The sequence below is a fragment of the Nerophis ophidion genome, linkage group LG03, assembly GCF_033978795.1.
Source record: "Nerophis ophidion isolate RoL-2023_Sa linkage group LG03, RoL_Noph_v1.0, whole genome shotgun sequence".
Classification (NCBI taxonomy): domain Eukaryota; kingdom Metazoa; phylum Chordata; class Actinopteri; order Syngnathiformes; family Syngnathidae; genus Nerophis; species Nerophis ophidion.
In genome coordinates, this window is record NC_084613.1 from 53396574 (window position 1) to 53415545 (window position 18972).

Sequence of the window (18972 nt, forward strand, 5' to 3'; positions counted from 1 at the left end):
TAACCACAGCTAGACTCTCTGGCAGAGAAGAAGTCTAGCAAAACTCCTAGCCATTATGGACAATACCTCCCGCCCACTACACTCGGACCTTGCGGAGAAAATGAGCACGTTCAGTGGAAGGCTCAGACTCCCAAAATGTAACACGGAACGACACAGGAGGTCCTTCATACCGACAGCCATCAGACTGTATAATGCATATGTTCCTTGACTGCACTTAAATGTAGAATATACCGTATGTAGACAATATTTATTTTATTAATATATTATATTATTTATTATTATCATTGTTTATTGTGAGCGAACGTGGTGCTGAATTAAATAAAGAACATTCTATTCTACATTCTATTTTGATTGATTGATACTTTTATTAGTAGATTGCACAGTTCAGTACATATTCCGTACAATTGACCACTAAATGGTAACACCTGAATAATTTTTTCAACTTGTTGAAGTCGGGGTCCACGTTAATCTATTCATGGTACAAATATATACTATCAGCATATTACAGTCATCACACAGGTTAATCATCATAGTATATTCTGTACATTGAATTATTTACATTATTTACAATTCGGGGGGTGGGATGAGGAGCTTTGGTTGATATCAGTACTTCAGTCACCAACAATTGCATCAACGGAGAAATGCACATTAAAAGTGTAGGTCTTACAGTGGGATATGTACAGCCAGCAGAGAACATAGTGAGTTCAGATAGCATAAGAGCAAGTAAATACATTAGAAGTACATTTGGTTACTTACATTAGGTTATTTATAATCCGGGGGGATGTGAATGGAGGAGGGTATTAGTAAAGGGTCGAAGTTGCCTGGAGGTGTTGTTTTAGAGCGGTTTTGAAGAAATATAGAGATGCACTTACTTTTACACCTGTTGGGAGTGCATTCCACATTGATGTGGCATAGAAAGAGAATGAGTTAAGACCTTTGTTAGATCGAAATCTGGGTTTAACGTGGTTTGTGGAGCTCCCCCTGGTGTTGTGGTTATGGCGGTCATTAAGGAAGTAGTTTGACATGTACTTCGGTATCAGGGAGGTGTAGCGGATTTTATAGACTAGGCTGAGTGCAAGTTGTTTTACTCTGTCCTCCACCCTGAGCCAGCCCACTTTGGAGAAGTGGGTTGGAGTGAGGTGTGATCTGGGGTGGAGGTCTAAAAGTAACCGGAATAGCTTATTCTGGGATGTTTGGAGTCTAGATTTTAGGGTTTTGGAGGTGCTGGGGTACCAGGAGGTGCAAGCGTAATTGAAAAAGGGTTGAATAAGAGTTCCTGCTATTGTTGACCAGAGAGGAGATTCTGTCGAGGAATCTTGTTCTTTGGTTGACCTTTTTGATTACCTTGGTTGCCATTTTATCACAGGAAAGATTAGCCTCTAGAATGGAACCTAGGTAGGTGACCTCATCTTTCCTGGAGATAACAATGTCACACACTTTTATAGTGAAGTCACCGACTTTCTTAAGGTTGATGTGGGACCCAAATAGGATGGATTCCGTTTTACCTAAGTGTAGAAATAGCTTGTTGTCAGCGAGCCAGGTGCAAATATTTAGGAGTTCAGCTCTGAGGATTTGTTCCACCTGTGACTTGTCCTTGCCGGATACCAGCAGGGCCGAGTCATCCGCAAACAGGAACAAATCACAATCGCATGCTGATGACATGTCATTTACGTATATTAGGAACAGTAAAGGTCCTAGCATACTGCCTTGGGGGACTCCACAGCTTACTGAGAGGGGAGGGGACACAGTGCCGTTCACCTCTACCACCTGTTTCCTCCCCTCCAAGTAAGATCGCATCCAGCTCGATGAGGTTTCATCGAATCCGATTGCTCTGAGCTTATCCAACAGTATAGCGAGGTTAACGGTGTCAAAGGCCTTCTAAATGTCCAGCATGACCATGCCTATTCTATTCTATGTACAGTAGATGGCAGTATTGTCCTGTTTAAGAGTGTCACAAGTTCACAACATTGGAGCTTATGGCAGACGAACTGCTTTACGGGAGACGAAAATGTGATTGCTGCTGTTTTTGTGTTATTACCAGGCTGGGAGGACTTTAATGAAACCGCCTAACAATAAACCCACATAAGAAACCAAGAACTCACCCTCGATCATTGTACTGTTATGTCATTGGGCGGACAAGCGCTTTATACTGTGGGAAAGCAGACGCGAAAACAGACTGTCGACACGTCACTCACGTCCGCTTGGAGCTGGAGGGGGCGTGGCCTCCAGCTCCGCCTGAATTTCGGGAGAAAATTTGTCCCGGGAGGTTTTCGGGAGAGGCGCTGAATTTCGGGAGTCTCCCGGAAAATCCGGGAGGGTTGGCAAGTATGGTCGTAATGTCTTCCATAAGGATTGTGAACGACAGGCAAAATAAAAAAGTGCATCTTGAAGCCATTGGTAATATATATATATACAGTATAAGCCATTTCTAATACTGTCAGTAACTCTTCTGCTTTACAGGGAATTATTGGAGGAATAATTGCCATTGTCCTTTCTAAAAACAAGAAGAGCAGGATTCTGGTGAGTGAAGTTTATACATCACTTTTGGAAAATCAGTTTTTTGCATAATCCTGTCACACAATAGAAAGTGGGTGTACGTTGCATGTGCAGAAGAACCTCCAAAGTCATATTTTTAACCTTTTCACCTATAACAAATCATGTTTAGATTTAACTGTGGAAAAATATATAAAGTTCAGTATCATGTTAAATATTTTCATGACGGTCTATCTTTTTCAAATACTACCATTAAAAAAGGTTTTTAATATTCTTAACCCACAGGGGACAAAGGGGGACTTTTTTGTCATTTCAGTACATTTAAGGACATATTTTTTGTTGTATTACTCAAATTATACACGATTTGCCCAAGAGGGATTTCATGTAAGTTTAAAGTGTCGATGTCCAGTTCTTTCACATGTGTATGACACACAGGCAATTAGACAATACCCCACTGCCAAAGAGGACATAAAAACATTGATTCATATTTTTTTCTTTTTTTTCCTTAAATTCCTCAATCAACTTCAGCCCTAAATGAAATATGTAATGTTAAACATGGGATACATTTTTACACCTTTCAAAAACTTAATTGTATATTCTGTTTGCCTTTGAATAACAATTGAAAGAGGTTTAAAAATAGGTTCATCACTGACTAAATAATTGAACTATAGTATAATTACTCACCTTTTGAGGATGCATGACATGGAAGTGAAAAGAGGTAACTGTGGAAAGAAAGTCATGTCAAGTGTAAAACTATGTATACTATTTTAAAAATGTACTGTACTTACCATTCATGTTCCTGGGAGGTGAGTCACATCATCACAACAGCTAATTTTGCCGTGTACTTTCCATTTCGATGTTTATTGGTGCAACCATTCAGAATTATACACAGCAGCAGTGGCAGAGTGAGAAATCGGATTTTCTCCTTTATGGTTATCACACTTTTCCTCTCACTGGTAACCCTTTCTTTGGTTGCATTGTGATTTGCAGAGGTTACTGTGTGACTTATGACGCATATTTTTTCCATGGGGAAAAAAAGTCCTCCCAATTCTGCTCTATATTGCTGACTTTTGTGTTGCAGAAGTGGGTCCTGTTGGTGTTCAGCTTCCTGGCAGGTCTTTTGGCAGTCGCCTCCACTTTGGGCCTGCTGGCTTCCGTAGTGACCGCTATTCTTCATAAAGGACGGAGCTTGATGACACACTGCACTCTGCTCAAAAATGATGTTGGGTCTTCCAGCGTCACCTACGAATGCCCCTTTGACCCTACCCGCATCTACGTGAGGACAGCATCTAACTATTTTTTATTTAATAAAAAAAACACGAGTTGTCTGATTAATCTGCTGATCTTTCTTTCCCTATCAGAGCACCACAATAATCCTGTGGGTGCCGCTCATATTGACATCCGTGTTGGAAATGGTGTTCTCCTTCCGCTGCTTCGCTGCATGTACGTCTTTCCTGTACCTGTGTCCATGCAGACGAAGACGGCCTTTGGCAAAGAGGGTAATTTTCTATCTCCTGTCGTAACCACAAATTAAATTATTCAGCAACTTTTAGCGTTGATGCGAGCTAAATCCTGTGACGATATTTTTCTTTTTTCTGCAATCCAATTCTGAAACATAACTTTAATTTCCTTGCTCACAAGGCTTAGGCTAAATTGGGGCCCCAGGCAGTTTTATTTGGAGGCCCTTCCACCGTTATTTTTATTTGTATACTTTTTTAAATTTTAATTAGATGCATGTTTGCGACAAAAAAATGTAAAACATTTTTTTTTGTGGAAAATACATCTTATACCTTCACAACTTTACTTCGGTTTGGTGTGGTTCACAGTACCATTGCCCTATATGACTGTGTGTGCCATGATTGATTGATTGATTGAGACTTTTATTAGTAGATTGCACAGTACAGTACATATTCCGTACAATTGACTACTAAATGGTAACACCCGAATAAGTTTTTCAACTTGTTTAAGTCGGGGTCCACGTAAATCAATTCATGGGAGCCAGTGTGTCTGCATCGGGAATTTTGTCATTATATTCTTATCAGTTACAGAGCAGGAAGGAGTTAGGAATACTTTTGTGGTAATATTTAATTTAAAGCGCTCATTCATTCATAAATTTACATCTTAAAAAAGCTTTTACGCATAAAATGGGGCCCCACATGCACATTATGTGATCTGCATTTAGGGAGAAGGTGGTCCTGCTCATATGAATAACATGCAAACGACATGTCGAATGTTAATGTTAGTAATACACAAAACCCAAAACCAGTGAAGTGGCATGTTGTGTAAATCGTAAATAAAACCAGAATACAATGATTTGCAAATCCTTTTCAACCTATATTCAATTGAATGCACTACAGAGACAAGATACTTAGCCTCCAAACTCGTTAACTTGTCATAAAACGCTTAATTGGAACATCCCACAGGTGAACAGGTGGGTGTCATGATTGGGCATGAACACAGCAGATCCAATGAAATGCTCTGTCATTCACAAACAAGAACGGGGCGAGGGTCACCACTTTGTTAACAAATGCGTGAGCAAATTGTCGGAACAGTTTAAGAACAACATTTGTCAACGAACTATTGCAATGAATTTAGGCATTTCACCAACTACGGTCCGTAATATCAAAAGTTTCAGCGAATCTGGAGAAATAATTGCACTTAAGCGGCAAGGCCGAAAACCAACATTGAATGCACGTGACCTCTGATCCCTCAGGCGGTACTGCATTAAAAAGCGACATCAGTGCATAAAGCACATGGGCCCAGGAACACTTCAGAAGACCGCTGTCAGTAACTACAGTTTGTCGCTACATCCATAACTGCAGGTTAAAATTTTACCATGCAAAATGAAAGCCATTTATCAACAACATCCAGAAGCGCCGCAGGCTTCACTGGGCCTGAGCTCATCTAAGATGAACAGATGCAAAGTGGAAAAGTGTTCTGTAGTCTGATGAGTCCACATTTCAAATTGTATTTGGAAACTGTGGACGTTGTGTCCTCCGGACCAAAGAGGAAAAGAACCATCCGAACTGTTCTAGGCGCAAAGTTCAAAAGCCAGAATCTGTGATGGTATGGGGTGTATTAGTGCCCAAGGCATGGGTAGCATACACATCTGTGAAGGCACCAACAATTCTGAAAGGTACATTTAGGTTTTGGAGCAACATATGTTACCATCCAAGCAACGTATTTTCCATGGATGCCCCTGCTTATTTCATCAAGACAACGCCAAGCCACATTTTGCACGTGTTACAACAGCGTGGCTTCATAGTAAGAGTGCGGGTACTAGACCGGCCTGCCTGTAGTCCAGACCTGTCTCCCATTGAAAATGTGTGGTGCATTACGAAGCGTAAAATACTACAATGGAGATCCCGGACTGTTTTAACAACTTAAGCTGTATATAAAGCAAGAATTTAACATAATTCCATTGAAAAGCTTCAACAATTGGTCTCCTCAGTTCCCAAATATTAACTGAGTGTTTTTAAAAGGAAAGGAAATGTAACACAGTGGTAAAAATGCCCATGTGACAACTTTTTTTGCATTGTTTTGCTGCTATTAAATTCTAAGTTAATGATTATTTGCAAAAAAAAACATACGTTTTTCAGTTCGAACATTAATATCTTGTCTTTGCAGTGCATTCAATTGAATATAAGTTGAAAAGAATTTGCAAATCATTGTGTTTCTATTTACAATTTACACAACAGGACATCGTCACTGGTTTTGTAAATGGGAGACCTTGAACTGGCTGCTCACAGTGAATTCATTCATATACCGTACCTGGATAAAAAAAACAAAAAACGTATGTATATTTTGAGTTTAATCCACACCTGATCCAGGTGCATTTTTACACAGCTGGTGATTGTGCATTTATAGAACTTGACCACATTTTGTTACCTTTTAAATTAAGGGTCATTTACTCATTGATTCCAAAGTCACATAGGCAGGTTTTGGAGGAAGTGTGTTTAGGACCTTTATCATGTTTCAGGTCCGCATCCATAAGCATGCTGTAATTCCCCAATCGCCTCCATCTGAGCAGCCGACCGAGCTCGAGACTGCAGCAGTGGAACAAGATGAGCTGCTGGATAGCGGCGCAGCACCGGAGCAGAGCCACTGGCTGTGAGGGCGTTAGGTTGGAAACTGCTGGACTCATTACTACATTTTGAGTGATGACATTTATGAGACTTGAGCCACCAACTGCAATGTCTTACATATTTTTCCATACATGCAGTAGTTTTTTTGTACTTGTTAAAGCACTGCTTTTTTACTATACTTACCATTTATGTATTAAAATTGTTACAACAGAGCAGTCTGTTTTTTGACAGTCTGCTCCAACATTAGCTTCATAGGGATCATTTTGGTATTTTCAAGTTTCTGATTTAAAATACATTTAAAAGCATTTTTTGCAAATGCTTCAGGAGTGCAAATATTTTAATTCGACATTGAATGGAATAAAATATTTTGCAGTAATTTCTAATTAAATGCTTAAATACTCAAACCATTTAAGGAGACTAAAGCAAAAAAGACAACTGATACAAAAGTATTATAGAAAAGGATCTATTATACAAACATGCATGAACTATACTCTCAAAGTCACAGAACCAAAGTAGGCGTGAAAGAAAATGATATATATAAAAAACAATGGATTTGCCACAGTATCTGATTTAAATAAATTAACTCCATCAGATGTAAAACCATAAGTGTGCTATAAGCCATTTGAAAATTGTTGCCGGACAAAAGAAAATTGAGGAATTGGAGCATAAAAAGGTTTGTAGATGAAGATAAGCTTACAAAAACAATATTCAAAACATTTATTCTGTTGATGGACAGTAATAGTGGAAAGGTATCTGAGAAAAGAAACATTTCCTAATCCTATCCCATCCTTCTCCACATAAGCAATCCCCCCTCCCGTCCCCATCCCCAAAATAAAAGACCATCTTGCTAAAAGAGCATTTTCATCGTTAGGTGCTGGGGGTCTTAAGGTGTCTTCGACTCCTCTTTCGGCCTAAAGGAGCAGTATGTGGCATAAATAACTATTTCTCGTACAACATGGGTGTTAAAGTGTGTTTTTGCTCACTTTGATGTGTCCATTTTCTCCTCCTCTGGGGCCTTCTCATCATCTTTCACATCTGTATAAAACAGTATAATGTCACAACTCCAACAATTATATAAAAAAGCTGTTCATAAGCAGAGATAACAAATACAGTCATACCAAAGATATGTTATCAGCCAATGTTTGTGAAGATGCATTTTAAAATTAGATTGTGAACGTGTGGATACTCCAAAATAACACTGGCACTTTTAACTGATTACAAATGTAAGCAAAATTAAATAAAATATGTTACAATACATGTTTTTGTACATACATTAGTCACCTTTACTCCACTATGATGGCCCCCAATATTATGAGTGTTTCATGCCAAGTCAGCAATCCACAGTGGTGTATGAACGAAAACATTAATTAAGTGTGAGATGAGAACAAAAATAAATAAATAAATACCTTTTGTTTCCTCCTCACCTTTCTTCTCCTTTTCTTCAGCCTCCTTTTCTCCCTCAGTCTTGACTCGCTTGGCCTTCTTAAAGTTGGCTGTGTTTCGGCGGCCTCCTTCACCTTCGTCCTCAGAGTCGGAGAATTCCTCTTCACAAGCTATCCTCTTGTCGTGAGCACGAACTGAGAATGAACAGGTTGGAGTTATAGTAAAGTACTGCTTATGTACAACTGATGATTATTAGCTGAATTGATTCATGTTCTGAACGCTCATTAAAAAACGGGGCTGTGTCAAAAGGGCGCCAACTGTAGCTGCCTTTTCATTACCCCTAGAAATGCGCAAAACCTAATTATCACAATAGGAATCTGGTAATGGAAACATCCATATTCCAAAAAAACCTCTTAAATATTGCAAATGAATGTTTATGCTCTTATGACATATTTTGATATTGGAGTGTGTTGCAGGAGCATGATAAAAACACCTTCACCGAGTTTAAAGGGCACCTAAACACCGAACCGGCAGGGTGCCGATGCAGGACAGTTAGGGCAAATGGGTCGGCTTGGTCTCTCTTCCAATCGGTCAGCCGGGAGGGGGCGAGGTGGCACCAGGCCCTCTTGCAGGTGCCTTCTCAGAAAGAGGTCGGACCGAAGGCTCTGAGAGAGACCCACATGGCCGAACAAAATCGAGAAAGCCCTTCAATCCACAATTAGTCTGTGAATTCCTTGTTCACAATTCTCTCACAATTCCAATAATCCCTTATCCGTGGCACTGCCTTCGTCTTCTATTGACAATCACAGCAACATTAGATGCTGCAATACTAATTATAGCTCCAAAACCATGGAATCGCATAGCGTCCATCTTTCTCAAAGTGAAGTCTCTAGGGACGAGATTTTGTGAGAAATACGGCTCATGACGCAAAACACCCTTTAATGGGAAGACCTACAAGTCGCAAATGAACTTTGTCGAATGACATAACGAGATTATGTCAAATGTCTGAGCATGTAAGCTACACCACATATTATGGTGATTGCTAAATAACAATAGCGAGTTGACAAGTTTAACTACCATTGAGTATAGGCTGTTGTAACAACATGACTAAATATAAGGGCTGTGGATCGTTGGGTGTCCCACTATTCGATTCTTTGGGTCACGATTCGATAATATATCGATTTTTTTTGATTCGACTCGATTCTCGATTCAAAAACGATATTTTTCCGATTCAAAACGATTCTGTATTCATTCAATACATAGGATTTCAGCAGGATCTACCCGTCTGCTGACATGCAAGGAGAGTAGTAGATTTAAAAAAAAAAAAAAAGCTTTTATAATTATAAAGGACAATGTTTTAACAACTGATTGCAATAATGTACATTTGTTTTAACTATTAAACGAACCAAAAATATGACTTATTTTATCTTTGTGAAAATATTGGACACAGTGTGTTGTCAAGCTTATGAGATGAATTGATTTTTAAAAAATGAGAATCGATTCTGAATCGCACAACGTATTAGATTAAATTCGTATTCGAATCGATTTTTTCCCACACCCATACTAAATATAGTTAGCTGCTTCTTAGGGAACGACAGCCATGAACAGCAATAATCTTGTCGGACCCAACGACTAATTCTATTCAGTTTGTAATTGTGAGAAATATGTATATTTTAAATTTTTCAGACTGTTATTTTAATCCAACTATACGTAACATATGCTAGCCAGTGGTTTTTCTTATATTTCTTGGTAAAAAAAAAAAGAAAAAAAAAAAAAGCTTTAAATCTTTAACATGTCAATGAAGCCTGAAAGGTTCTTACTGGATATGCGTTTGTTGGGGTCCTCCTCTTCCTCGTCTCCACTGTCTTCCTGTACGGCGTCTTCTGGAATGGCCTGCATTTGTACCCCTGGAGCATGGGGCAGCATGCGCAAGTTCTCAAACAAACGCTGTCTACCAGGAACAACAGATGTCACATGTAAATTTAATAGATTGTACGGCCTCTCACTTGTATGCCAAGTGAGCTGCAAAGAATGACAGTCTTTCATAATAAAAATAAAGGAAATTCAATGCTACACCCCATGTGGGTTTTACTAAAAAAGGATGCAGCAGTTTTGCAGACATACTTAATCTTCTCCAGGTAGTCATTGGTGTTCTGGTTGGTCATATTGGAGGGGCTGATGTGCAGCTTAAAGTCTGGTCCGAAGTACTCAAAGTAGTCATTGTATGGGAGTTCTAGGAAAAAAAAGGGTGAGAAGTCATACAAAATATTTATCAGCACATTGCATTTTTTGTATGAGGCAGCAGAAAACTTCATGTTTACAAATGTGACAATAAAGACATTTGACCCCCACCCCCTCCCAGATATTACAATGCATGTGTTGAAAAACACAAAAGCTGGTCACAACTCACAAAATCTTAAAAGGGGCTGTTTTCTGCTCAACGTTAAATCCAACAAAAATTTGATAAGAGCACCAACTGCTAGCGTATATCACCACTTTGTTTTTACACATGTCGAGATCTTACATAACTAATTATAATGATTCATGAATAACAATTGCTCATCGGCCCAAGGTAATAGTCTGGCGTTCAGGTTTGTCATTCATCACTGTCTCGTACACTGGCACACGCAAAAATTTCATATCAAAGTTTACCTCACCAAAATTATCAGGGTTATCATTATTGTGGTATTGTTGAATGTGCTTAAAGAGTATTTATACACGCTGAAATCCTTTTGATCAAGTTATTTTTTTAAATATCTCAAATATATGGACGCAATTTTCGACAACCCACTATTTTGCATATTTTGTGTTTCTTATGCTTCACTGATTGTTTATTAGTCTTAGTATTTTTTCTGTTTAAATGACTAAGCTTTTAATGATTTAAACACTGGTTTGAACTGTAACATTTTAAATGAAAAATGCATAGCAAATCAAATCTTATTTATCTCTGACAGGCATTCTACTGTTCAGTTGTCCTTAAACGCATCGTAAAAACCCCTCCGTCTTGTATTCCTCTGCACGATTACTCTGTTCTAAAAGAGCAGTTTGTAGGCTCAATGTGTACAATAAAATATCCTGGTTTCTCAGACAGCCATTGGTTTGTGTAAATTGAGATTGGGGTATGTAGTTTCTTAATGTGGAAAGACATTGTCTCTTGTTTAATGTTAGCATTTAAGCTAGTAAACTGGTGCTAGTCAGTCCGTGAGTTTATCAAAGCGCAGTTTAATCATGGTTTTTAAATCATTCTAATTTAATATGGTATTACTAACCGTCGAGACTTTGCCACCGTTATCATTACATCCCGAGCTTGTATGTACACAAAACAGTCCCAGTGAAGCAACTAACAACTTACAAACCCTATTTCCATATGAGTTGGGAAATTGCGTTGGATGTAAATATAAACAGAATACAATGATTTGCAAATCATTTTCAACTCATATTCAATTGACTACACTACAAAGACAAGATATTTGATGTTCCAACTCAAACAATTTTTTTTTTGCAAATAATTAACCTAGAATTTCATGGCTGCAACACGTGCCAAAGTAGTTGGGAAAGGGCATGTGTTACATCACCTTTTATTTTAACAACACTCAATAAACGTTTGAGAACTGAGGAAACTAATTGTTGAAGCCTTGAAAGTGGAATTCTTTCCCATTTTTGTTTTATATACAGCTTCAGTCGTTCAACAGTCCGGGGTCTCCGCTGTCGTATTATACGCTTCATAATGCTCCACACATTTTCGATGGGAGACAGGTCTGGACTGCAGGCGAGCCAGGAAAGTACCTGCACTCCTTTACTACGAAGCCACGCTATTGTAACACATGGCTTGGCATTGTCTTGCTGAAATAAGCAGGGGCGTCCATGATAACGTTGCTTGGATGTCAACATATGTTGCTCCAAAACCTATATGGACCTTACAGCATTAATGGTGCCTTCACAGATGTGTAAGTTACCCATGCCTTGGGCACTAATACACCCCCATACCATCACAGATGCTGGCTTTTGAACTTTGCGCCTAAAACAACCCGAATGGTTATTTTCCTCTTTGTTCTGGAGGACACCACGTCCTCTGTTTCCAAATATTATTTGAAATGTGGACTCGTCAGACCATAGAACACTTTTCCACTTTGTATCAGTCCATCTTTGATGAACTCGGGCCCAGCGAAGCCGGCAGCGTTTCATGGTGTTGTTGGTAAGTGGGTTTGGCTTTGCATAGCCTATTCAATTGAATATGGGTTGAATTTTTTTTGCAAATCATTGTATTCCGTTTATATTTACATCTAACACAATTTCCCAACTCATATGGAAACAGGGTTTGTAGTTTTGTTGTTGTAATAGAATACACTTTCAATCATAGCTGATTTTATTAGCTAAATATTGCCAAATTGCTATTGGCTGACACCTTACAAAGCTAATACGCGTATGTTACGTGAGGCATAGTTTTACGTGCGTTAAGTTGGAAGAGGATACGATAAAATGTTTAAAAGACTTATAAAAGTGTAAAGGTGGCAAACAGCCCCATTAACAAGGGATTTATGTTCTTGATTTGCATAAATGTAAATCCTATCTCATAATAAAACACCTCAAAGACTTACCATTAGGGATAGATGTATCAAGTGCGACGGCGGTCTCATACGTCCAGCAGCGCGCAACGTTTCGGATAGTGTAGCCGCCACCTCCCAGCATTAGCAGCGGCAGGTTGAAGCTCTTCATGTACTCCACACATTTGGCGTGTCCTGAGCATACGTCACATGGCTGCTAGAGAAATTGCTTGATTGATGCATAGTGTAATGAGTGATCACTTACCTTTAATAGTGAGGTTGAAGCAGCCCAGTCTGTCTCCTGACAGAGAGTCTGCGCCACACTGCAGAACCACTGCACTGGGCTGGTACATCTCCATCACCTTGGCCATGATCTATACAGAATACCACTCGCTTGAAAAAGCTTCTTTTACTCAAACTACAACAACTCAAAATCTGTTTGACTCACAGGCTTGAATATGGCTTCATAAGACTCATCATCAATTCCATCTCTCAAAGGGTAATTCACAGCATAATATTTACCCTTCCCAGCCCCAATGTCCTGTAGAAAGGAGGGGAGAAAGTGTCACTAAATAAAAGTTTAGACTGAACTACATTTTACTTGTAAACAACATACTCTGAGGTCACCGGTGCCAGGGAAGTACTCTCCATACTTGTGGAAAGACACAGTCATGACACGGTCTGTCGTGTAGAAGGCTTCTTCCACACCGTCTCCATGATGGATGTCAATGTCTATGTACAGAACTCTCTGGTGGTACCTAAAGAAAGAGGTGTTTACTTCAAATGAACTAATATAAACGTTTTACACGCATGTTTGTACCATGTAGTAATGTGCAGCTTTTGAAATTGCTAGATACCAGCCTTATTTCATTGGATTCCATTCTGTTCATGTGTTCTAAATAATTGTTTTACTTTTTTAAATGACTATTTTGCTGAGGCAAAATGTAAACAATATAGCACTTTTTTATTAACTTGCATTGCAGTATTTGTTGTATTTCGCACAGTATTAATATAACATGCAGTGGTACCACAGTAAAAAAAAGAAAAAAAAAGTATTCACTACACAAGATTAGTTTTAAGGCAAGAGCTGCTGCCTTCATCGCTGTAAGTTGATCTTGGAATCTGAAAGCCAACATAAAGCAGCTGCAGTTATAGTTTGCTATAATTATTTTTGTAAAGCAGCTTTATTTATTGTGGTCTCAATTTTCAGCAGTACGAAAAAACATATTTTGGAAGAATTAGCACCTGATTGCTACTGCCATTTTCTGGGGTTGCGGGGGGTCGCTAGAGCCTATCTCAGCTGCATTCGGGCAGAAGGCGGGGTACATCCTGGACAAGTCGCCACCTCATCGCAGGGCCAACACAGATACAGACAACATTCACACTCACATTCACACACGAGGGACCATTTAGTGTTGCTAATCAACCTATCCCCAGGTGCATGTCTTTGGAGGTGGGAGGAAGCCGGAGGGAACCCACGCAGTCACGGGGAGAACATGCAAACGCCACACAGAAAGATACCGAGCCCGGGATTGAACCCAGGACTACTAAGGACCTCGACCGCTGTCTTAAAATCTGGTTTTATAGACACTATAATTAACTCTCGAAATCCATCCATCCATTTTCTACTGCTTGTCCCATTCAGGGTCGCAGAGGTGCTGGAGCCTATCTCAACTGCATTCGGGCAGAGGCCGGGTTCACAGAGGACAAGTCGCCTCCTAATTCGCAGGGCCAAACTCTCGAAAAACCCAATTTAAAATTGTTACAGGCTGAACATAATAAAAGTATTTAAGTGTGTGTGCGCTCACTTCAGTAATTCAAGTATGGCCAGCACAATGTCGTTGACGTAGCAAAACCCAGAGGCCTCTGACTTTTTGGCGTGATGGAGGCCCCCTGCCCAGTTGATAGCTATGTCCGTCTGCTGTTTGTTCAACTTCACAGCACCAGCTAAAACAGAAACAGGCAATGAAAATTAGCAGCCTGATTCCACCAACATAAATTATAAATATTGTGGTCTAGAGGGACTTCACATCTTACCGACAGAGCCGCCACCCGAGAGCTGGCAGAACTCAAACAAACCATCAAACACTGGACAATCTTCTCCTACATTAACTGAAAAAACAAAAATTGGAAATAATGAGCAATCATTTAAAATATTGATTGAAGATGTCTTCATAGACTGTGTCACCCATCTTACATCGCTGCATTTGTTTGCTGTACTCTGACATGTTGTCTGGACGGATGGAGCGCAGAAATTTGATGTAATCATCACTGTGGTACTTGGTCATTTCCTCGCCGCTGGCTTTGTGTGGACGCTGCAATGTCGAATAGAATTAGCTCAACACATGCCAGTGCAAGTATTTCAATAAGCAGCAAGTCAATTGAATCCAAACATACATATATCTCCATTTTTCTGTAGAGGCCATAGTTGAGCAACAAGTTATGTGTCATACGAATACGATGTGGCTTCATGGGGTGGCCCTGGCCATAGTAATAATTTCCAACATCACCTGAAATGGAGAAACAAACAACACAGTTGAAACAATTTCACAAGTCCAAACTGCAAGCACTTTCACATTCCTGTGTGCTTACGCTGAAAATGAGTAAAAATCCACGCACGTCAGTCGGCTGAAATTAGGGCTGGGCGATATATCAATATACGCGATGTATTGCGGGGTTGTCTCTGTGCGATATAAAAAATGACTATATCGTGATATTTGAGTATACGTTCTCACGTAGTTGTTTTTAGCTGCGGGCATTACACTGCATGCGTCTCTCCCTCTTTTTGTCTCTCCTCCTCACAGAGACTTAAAACAAGCGCACCTTCTTACATCGGTCATGTGTGCAACGTCACACGACCTCCCCAAACAGAGAGGTAGCAGCATGGGTGACGTTAGCTGTGATGCTAGCGAAGCCATGGGAGTGGTAATACGAGAGAAAGAAGGTGCGAATATAGTAACAAATGAAAGAAGAATTACTTCCCATGAAAAACAGCAGGGTTCGGCTTCAAGCGGGAAGATGCGGAAAAAACAACTTTAATTTGTCAAGTGTGGGGCACAAGCATTGCTACCAGAAGTAGCATTACTGCTAATATGTAGCATCATTTGAAAAGTCACCCACTAATAACTGTTTAATAAATACAGTTTTGGTAAACTGACTTAGTTGTGATTTCCTTCTCTGCATGAAAGTTTAAAATGATCATATATTAATGCAGTATGAAGAAAAATGTTTAAATGTAGACTAGGGCTGGGCAATATATCGATATACGCGATATTTCGCGGGTTTGTCTCTGTGCGATATAGAAAATGACTATATCGTAACATTCAAGTAAACGTTCTCACGCAGTTGTCTTGAGCTGCGGGCATTACACTACAGGCTCTTCTTGCTCTTTCCTTTGTCTCCTTCTCACAGACAAGCAGGCGCACATTCTTACATACGTCACATCATACGTCACATAGGTATACGCTCTCGCCCAGCAGAGAGGTAGCGGCGTGGCTAACGTTAGCTGTGATGCTAGCGGGTTGTTGCGAGAGAAAGAAGGTGCGAATCTCGTAACAAATGAAGGAAGAAATAATTCCCAAGAAAAACAGCACGGAGTCCATCGTCTGGCGGTGGTTCGGCTTCAAGCGGGAATATGTCGAATAGACAACTTTCATTTGTCAAGTGTGGCGCACAGGCGTTGCTACCAAAAGTAGCATTACTGCTAATATGTAACATCATTTGAAAAGTCACCTGCTAATAACTTTAAAGGCCTACTGAAATTAGATTTTCTTATTTAAACGGGGATAGCAGGTCCATTCTATGTGTCATACTTGATCATTTCGCGATATTGCCATATTTTTGCTGAAAGGATTTAGTAAAGACCATTGACGATAAAGTTCGCAACTTTAGGTCGCTAATAAAAAAGCCTTGCCTTTACCGGAAGTAGCAGGCGATGTGCGCGTGACGTCACTGGTTGTAGGGCTCCTCACATCCTCACATTGTTTATAATGTGAGCCTCCAGCAGCAAGAGATATTCCGACCGAGAAAGCGACAATATCCCCATTAATTTGAGCGAAGATGAAAGATTCTTAAATGAGGATAGTGAGAGTAATTGACTAGAAAAAAAAAAAAAAAACAAGTAAAAAAAAAAGACGATTGCAGATGTTATTACACACATTTACTAGGATAATTCTGGAAAATCCCTTATCTGCCCATCGTGTTAGTGTTTTAGTGAGATTAAATAGTACCTAAAGTCGGAGGAGTGTGGCCACCGGTACGTGTGTTGACACCAGAGTCTCTGAGGCAAGTCACGCTGCTGGAAGCTCCGCTGATAAGCAAACTTATTACCACAATTTTCTCACCGAAAACTGCTGGTAGACATGTGGTTGGGATCCAAGTTCGCTTGACCGCTCTGATCCATAGTAAAGCTTCGCCTTCGGGAATTTTAAACAAGGACTGTGTTTGTGTGGCTAAAGGCTAAAGCTCCCACCTCCAGCTTTCCACTTTGACTTCTCCATTATTAATTGAACAAATTGAAAAAGATTCAGCAACACAGATGTCCAGAATACTGTTTAATTATGCGATTAAAGCAGACTACTTATAGCTTGGATCGGGCTGGAAAATAATGTCCGCTACAACCCGAGATGTCAAACGGACGCGTCATCATACTGTGACGTTTTCAACACGACACTTGGGGGGAAATTTAAAATTGCAATTTAGTAAACTTAAAAGGCCGTATTGGCATGTGTTGCAACGTTAATATTTCATCATTGATATATAAACTATCAGACTGATAAACTATCAGACTGCGTGGTCGGTAGTAGTGGGTTTCAGTAGGCCTTTAATAAATACAGTTTTGGTAAATTGACTTAGTTGTGATTTCCTTCTCTGCATGAAAGTTTAAAAGTAGCATATATTAATGCAGTATGAACAACAAGGTTTTAATGTAGACGGATAGAATCACCATACTGCTGTGATTATATGTATCCAGTGTTCATTCAAGGCTAAGGCTAAATATCGCGATATATATCGTGTATCGCGATATGGCCTAAAAATATTGCAGTATTAAAAAAGGCAATATCGCACAGCCCTAATGTAGACACAAATAATCACCATACTGCTGTGATTGTATTTTTCCAGTGTTCATTCAAGGCTAAGGCAAAATATCGCAATATCGTGTATCACAATATGGCCTAAAAATATCAAGATATTAAAAAAAGGCAATATCGCCCAGCCCCAATGTAGACACACATAATCATCATACTGCTGCGATTGTATGTATCCAGTGTTCATTAAAGGCTAAGGCAAAATACTGAGAAATATATTGTATATCGCGATATGGCCTAAAAATATCGCGGTATTAAAAAAAGGCAATATCGCCCAACCCTAATATATACACATATAATCACCATACTGCTGTGCTTATGTATCCAGTGTAAATTCAAGACTAAGGCAACAATATCGCGATATATATCGTGTATCGCGATATGGTCTAAACATATCGAGATATTAAAAAAAGGCCATATCGGTCAGCCCTAGTTCAAATACTTTCAGGGCATATCGAAAGCGTGAGTAAACATGAGACGGAGGGAGAAGCAGAGGCGTGCAAGTAGCTTTTCTATTTTTTAAATTTTGACCATAATTGTGCCTCCCTGCCTCCTAGCATGAGGTGCTAATCTTAGCTATATGTTTAATTTTGTTGACATCGACCCACACTTAATAGTTAATGTTCGCTCGCAAGCAGTCACGTTTGCTAGCAAAGGACCCCTACAATGCATTTAATAACATGATATTTAATAAAGCCACTTTCAGACAAGTAGGTAAGTGTTAATAGTGTGTATCTGGACACAATGGAGCGGCTGTAGCTTTAAGCTAGCTAGGCTAACTAGCGTGTGCGATTCATCGAGTGGAGAAACGACTGAAACCTTTGTTGGCAACAAAACAGCCGATTACGTTCACCACTGCAGCCACTGCTCGAAACACACGCACAACTTTCAACTTACCGTCATAGTAGTAGCAAACTTTTTTCTTTGTTCCTTGACTAAGCGCCATTTTAGTCCTATTTGGTTGGTCTCAGCCGCTCACCCGCGGGAGGCTGCACAAGTACAAGAGGCGTCCCTAATCTGTACGGCGTTCAAATGGATGGGCTCCAATGACAGCAGACCCCACCAGGGGGCGACAATGTCACACTTTTTCTTCCTCGTCATTGCTTTTTGCTTTGAAAAACAATTCAACGCAAGAAGTACACGTTGTAAATACACGAGCAAATTAAGGCACTTCCAAAGTAAACATGGAGATTAAGCACAGTAAAGAAGAAGTGAAGAACATAATTAAGATAGAACAAAATAAAAAGTGGCAGGATAATTGGAATAAGAAAACAAAAGGTAGAGAGTATTACAAAGTCCATGAGAGGAGGGGGTAGAAATTGGAAGGAAGAAGACATTATTAGTAGAATGACATTAGGACATAAGTATCTAAATAGTTCG

The 18972-nt window shown here is 39.7% G+C and overlaps 2 protein-coding genes across 3 annotated transcripts in view; one reads left to right on the top strand and one right to left on the bottom strand.

Moving 5' to 3' along the window:
* tmem54a (transmembrane protein 54a) overlaps positions 1–6788 on the top strand; it is a 16467-nt gene extending 9679 nt beyond the window's left edge. Inside the window, exons 3-6 of the mRNA XM_061895597.1 lie at positions 2461–2520; positions 3575–3769; positions 3855–3992; positions 6473–6788. Coding sequence (XP_061751581.1) covers positions 2461–2520; positions 3575–3769; positions 3855–3992; positions 6473–6607 — 528 coding nt within the window. The 3' untranslated portion in view covers positions 6608–6788. The remainder of the gene's footprint in view (positions 1–2460; positions 2521–3574; positions 3770–3854; positions 3993–6472) is intronic.
* A 237-nt stretch (positions 6789–7025) lies between these two features.
* Positions 7026–18647, bottom strand: LOC133549802 (histone deacetylase 1). 2 transcript variants are annotated; one of them, XM_061895596.1, is made up of 14 exons: positions 18490–18647; positions 14903–15015; positions 14703–14820; positions 14543–14617; positions 14314–14452; positions 13122–13263; positions 12954–13046; positions 12771–12879; positions 12560–12700; positions 10086–10194; positions 9782–9912; positions 8003–8155; positions 7562–7613; positions 7026–7489 (listed from the first exon to the last, which is right to left on the bottom strand). In XM_061895596.1, exons 1-14 carry the CDS (start codon positions 18536–18538, stop codon positions 7462–7464), a joined length of 1452 nt encoding a protein of 483 aa, XP_061751580.1. In that variant the 5' UTR covers positions 18539–18647; the 3' UTR covers positions 7026–7461. The 2 variants fall into 2 exon arrangements, with proteins under 2 accessions (XP_061751580.1, XP_061751579.1); XM_061895595.1 differs by having other exon boundaries at positions 7985–8155.
* Positions 18648–18972: the final 325 nt, after the last annotated feature.

What these genes read in the sequence shown, in the direction of transcription:
- LOC133549802 (XM_061895595.1), bottom strand. Translation starts at nt 18,538, where the DNA reads ATGGCGCTTAGTCAAGGAACAAAGAAAAAAGTTTGCTACTACTATGAC. An exon ending in GCCATACTTGAATTACTGAA is followed by an intron (nt 13,264 to 14,313) that starts GTGAGCGCACAC and finishes CTCTTTCTTTAG; the next exon opens with GTACCACCAGAGAGTTCTGT. An exon ending in CTGGCACCGGTGACCTCAGA is followed by an intron (nt 13,047 to 13,121) that starts GTATGTTGTTTA and finishes TCCTTTCTACAG; the next exon opens with GACATTGGGGCTGGGAAGGG.